The sequence below is a fragment of the Silene latifolia genome, chromosome 5 (assembly GCF_048544455.1).
Source record: "Silene latifolia isolate original U9 population chromosome 5, ASM4854445v1, whole genome shotgun sequence".
NCBI classification, from domain to species: Eukaryota; Viridiplantae; Streptophyta; class Magnoliopsida; order Caryophyllales; family Caryophyllaceae; genus Silene; species Silene latifolia.
Genome location: NC_133530.1, coordinates 68,569,579 through 68,574,116, shown reverse-complemented (window position 1 = coordinate 68,574,116; position 4,538 = coordinate 68,569,579). Strand labels below are relative to the sequence as shown.

The 4,538-nt window shown below is 37.5% G+C and overlaps 1 protein-coding gene across 1 annotated transcript; it reads left to right on the top strand.

Moving 5' to 3' along the window:
• The first annotated feature begins 3,301 nt into the window (after nt 1-3,301).
• On the top strand, nt 3,302-4,321 carry LOC141655485 (uncharacterized). Its single transcript, XM_074462565.1, has one exon. The coding sequence runs from the start codon at nt 3,302-3,304 to the stop codon at nt 4,319-4,321; it is 1,020 nt and encodes a 339-aa protein (XP_074318666.1).
• The last annotated feature ends 217 nt before the right edge of the window (nt 4,322-4,538 follow it).

The following is a 4,538-nucleotide window of genomic DNA, read 5'->3' as shown; positions in this document are numbered from 1 at the left end:
GGTTATGCATCCTTATCTGTGTCTGCATATTGTTTTTTATTGCATTTCTGTTATCACGTCTAATTTATGTATGCATTGTCTTTTATTCTTAAAAAATTATAAAATTCCAAAAAAAATTAAACTATCAATAAAATTCAAAAAATTCACGTTTATTTTAGCATATAGGTTGAGTCGGAACGGACGATTTCCATGATGAAATTGCACTATGTGTGTCTTTTTGCTTAAAGCCTTGCATTAAATTGTTATCTTTTTAGCTTTGTCTTATTGCATATCTACGAGTTAATGTTTAATTTAGCTGAACGAATAGACTTGACCTGAAATTTTGGCAACCTACTTACATATTCTAAGGATTAGAGCCTTATAAACTGGTGTCATTTGTGACCAGTTTCATGTAGGATTGTGAGTAGTATACTCCTTGCATATCATGTATCATCAATTTGCACATATATGAAATTCAATTGCTTTTTGCCTGCATACATTCGGGTTAGTGGTTGGTGTCACATGCAGGGAGGTGCTTACATTTTCCTTTTCTTTCATTTTTACCCATTTAACTCCACATTAGCCAAATTTGCCTGTTGACCCTTAACTACATCCCAAATTTAGCCTGCCTTGTCAAGCTAGTTTAGATTGTTCTGCGGTATATTGTTTATTGTATCAAATTTTGGCGCGTATTCTGTTGATTTGGAGTTGGTAGAAAAGAAAAAAAGATGATGAATTGATGAAAAGGTTGATGAAAAAAAGATGTGAAAAGAAAAAAAAAGAGATGAAAAATGAAAAAAGATTTCGAAAAAAAAAAAGAAAGAGAAACCGAAAAAAAATAGAAATAGAAAAAGAAAGAAAAAAAAAGATGTTGTTTGTTAGTCGGTTTCACTCCTATGCTTTATCTATATCATTTGAGGAGTATTTTCAGTTCGGTTTGGTGAGTTTTATGCCAAATGAAGGGCATTGTGCTAATTTCATAATTGAGTTGGAAATGGATGTTGTTATATGGTTTTGTTTAGGTACTAGCTTGATCACCTATACCTCCACATTCCCATAAATATTTTGCCTTTTCTTACCCATTGCCTCACTTTACCATAGTTTTGTAAGCTCTCGGCTGTGACATGACCTCGTTTGGTTGGAATGTATGTTTGGTAGCTAGAATTGTCTATCATATTAGTTGCATGCATGTTTATGTGGGTCGTAGTCTAGGTGAGCGACTATTTTTCCTTCTCTCTTATATATATATATATGTTCACCCTTTGCTTCATGAGAGAAGAGTGACCCGTGAGAGTCCATTATTAAAGGTCTTGCAAGGTCGACGGTTCAGCTACTTTCATAAACATCCTATAACTCGTTTGCATTTGACTGTTTGCTATAAGTGCTAGTTTGCTTGCATTAAATTGGCTTAAGTGGGCATTTGTAGCTAGCTTTGAGTTATCTTTTTCCGTTCCATTAGTTGCATTTTAGTTTACTCGGGGACGAGTAAAGGTTTGGTTTGGGGAGATTTGATACGTGCATTTTATATAGTCTTTTTAGCCTATTTTATGCACGTATTTCTATGCTTTTATCGTGGTTTTATGCTACGAAATGCCCCGAATATGCTACTTTGGTTTGTTTTGTCCTAATTGCAGGAATGAACCCAAAAGTAGTGAAATCAAGCCTTTTACCGTCCGTTTAGCATGCATTTGGAGGAAGAGTGAATTTGGAGCGGGAATGTAGCTATTTTGAGATGCGCAAAGAAGAAAGATAGCTAGGCAAGCAAAGGAAGAACTTCAAATTGCTAGTGCCTACTTTGGAGAGCCATATCTCGGGTTCTGCAACAGATATTCAGGTAATTCCAATTGGAGATGAAAGTTTGTCCTTTTAGATTTCCAATGCCACCGGAATCACCCTGTTTGCCCAAGTAACGAAGAAATGGCAGCCGTTTGAAGTTCAGTGCGCAAAGCAGGAAATCTGTTGACGGAAAGTACTCGATCGAGTAGAATTTTGCTCGATCGAGTCCTTTTTCTACTCGATCGAGTAGTTGAACTTATTGATTTACTCGATCGAGTGGTTATTTCACTCGATCGAGTGGTTTAAGCTTTAGTTACTCGATCGAGTGGTTTTAAATCACTCGATCGAGTGGTTTCGCTGATGGGTTAGGCTTTTTAGCTTAAATTCCGTCAATTAGGTTAATAAATTCTATTTTTCTTATAAATAGGAAGAGTAGGACATCATTGAAAAATCTTTTTACTCACTCTGACACTTCTATTACGTTACTTTGGCTACTGTTACTTTTGTTCTTCATTTTCCGGATCTTTTAAATTAGTAATTCTTTCTTTCCTTCTCTCTTTAATTTAATGTTTATTGTTCTTATTTCTTTCATTCAAGTTTTCCGTATTTCCATGTCTAGCTAAATCCCCTTAGTATGTTAGGATGAGGGAAGCCGTGGTAGCAACATGTTATAATTGACTTGAATAGATTAGCCTTGCGATAAGAATTGTATTAGGCAATATAATTGTTATTAGGGTGAATGTATGCATGCAGGAGACCAATTTATAAAAGTAGTTAACCCCGACCTGGATCGAAAGATTGGAAGGGAAGGCTTGCTTAATTACAATAGGTAATACCTAATTAGGGCGAAAGCTTAGTTAGGAGACCCTAGGGCGGTTTAAGGACCGAAAGGTGACGACCATAGCTCTTCTTATCAATAGTCTAATCGCCTCAGTACACCCGATAGTACAGCTGCCACGGTAGACCGACTCCTAGCATATTCCCTTCTCTTTTTGTTAATTCCTTGCATTCCTTTACCTCTTGCTTTAGCTTCTTTAGTTTAATATAAATAATCAAAACCCCCATTAGTGACATTAGACAGATAGAATAGACAAGTAGATAGTAAACCGCCTCCCTGTGGAGATCGACCCTACTTACCGCTGACTTCTGTTAGTAGTACTTAGGTATTTTATTTTTGGTACAGAAACGACAGTATCAGGCTTAATCTAGTGGCTTAGTGCTTGGATTAAGTCATATCCCAATCACGCCTTTTACTCTATTCGATTGTAGAGTTCAGGATTCCGTGGTTCCAAACAGTTTTGTCGACTGTTCGATTGCAGTTTTCAGAGTTTCTGTTCGGTTTTTAGTCCTTTTCATCACAATTAAACAGTTCAAATCACTGTCCAAATCGAGTCATTTTCGAGTCTTGAGAGTTTTACTTCAGACAGGATTCTTAAACTTGTAAGCAATGCATATCTATCTTCCCTAAATTATTTACCAGATTTTATGAATACTAGAATACCAAATTTGTGTCCCAATTTACCCCATATCACATTCATGGTTTGGAATGTCCAAGGTACGGGTAGTAAAAGGTAGTAAAAAGAAAATAATCGCCATTAAGGATGTGGTTAAAACTTATAAACCAACTGTCCTTGCATTGGTTGAAACTCATATGGATGGTGACCATGCTATCAAACTCGGCAATATTCTAGGCTATGATGGGCATTCGAGAGTTAACGCAATAGGGTTTAGAGGAGGAATCTGGTTGTACTGGAAAACAGATATTGTCTCAATACAACCAGTAACAGAGCATCTTCAATATATGACTCTAGAAATCTCAAGGAATGGAGAGCCTCCATGGTTCTTTTCTGCAGTATATGCCAGCCCGGATCCCTCGAATAGACGAGAATTATGGGTTGAACTAGAAGAATTTGCTAGGAACAATAACAGACCGTGGTTATTGGCGGGTGACTTCAACGAAACACGATCACTCAGTGAAAGGCATGGGGGAGATGACAACATGGCGAGGAGATGTAATAATTTCAACAATTGGATTGAAAATTGCGATCTTATAGAATTAGCCTTTACTGGTGCTGCTCACACATGGGTAAGAGGAAATTCAGTCGAGACTCATCAAAGTGCGAGGCTTGACAGAGCTTTATGCAACTCAGAATGGAGTATTATTTTCAAAGACGCCATGGTTCGCCATCTACCAGCGATTCAGTCTGACCACTGCCCGCTTCTGATTTCCTCTAATGGCTTTGCCCCTCTTAACGCAGTGAGAAGACCGTTCCGCTTTCAAGCCTGCTGGCTCACACATGAAAAATTTCAAGAATTTTTAGACAATAATTGGCCTTCCACTGGTAATTTCCCATCTCGCCTGGACTCCCTCTCTCAGAAGCTTCAAACGTGGAATTCGGAAGTGTTTGGCGATATTTTCAAACGAAAAAATAAGCTCTTAGCACGCATATCAGGCTGCCAACGTGAATTATCCATCGCTCGCAAACGACATTTGATTATTTTGGAAGCAAAATTGCGTAAAGAATTGGATGAAGTATTAGCACAAAAAGAACTTTTATGGTATTAAAAATCAAGAGTCGATTTTATTAAGGATGGATACCGCAATACCTCATATTTCCATGTAAGCACACTAGTAAGGAGATGGAGGAACCGGATTACCACTCTAAAAAATGAAGAAGGGGAACTGGTTGATGACCCAAATGGTATAAAGCAAATAGTGGTTGCTTACTTCAAGAATCTATATACGGACGAGCAACAAGATATAGCGAATGGTACACTCCCCT

Bases quoted from the DNA above. Each gene is read 5' to 3' on its own strand.
- LOC141655485 (XM_074462565.1), top strand. From the start codon at position 3,302: ATGTCCAAGGTACGGGTAGTAAAAGGTAGTAAAAAGAAAATAATCGCC.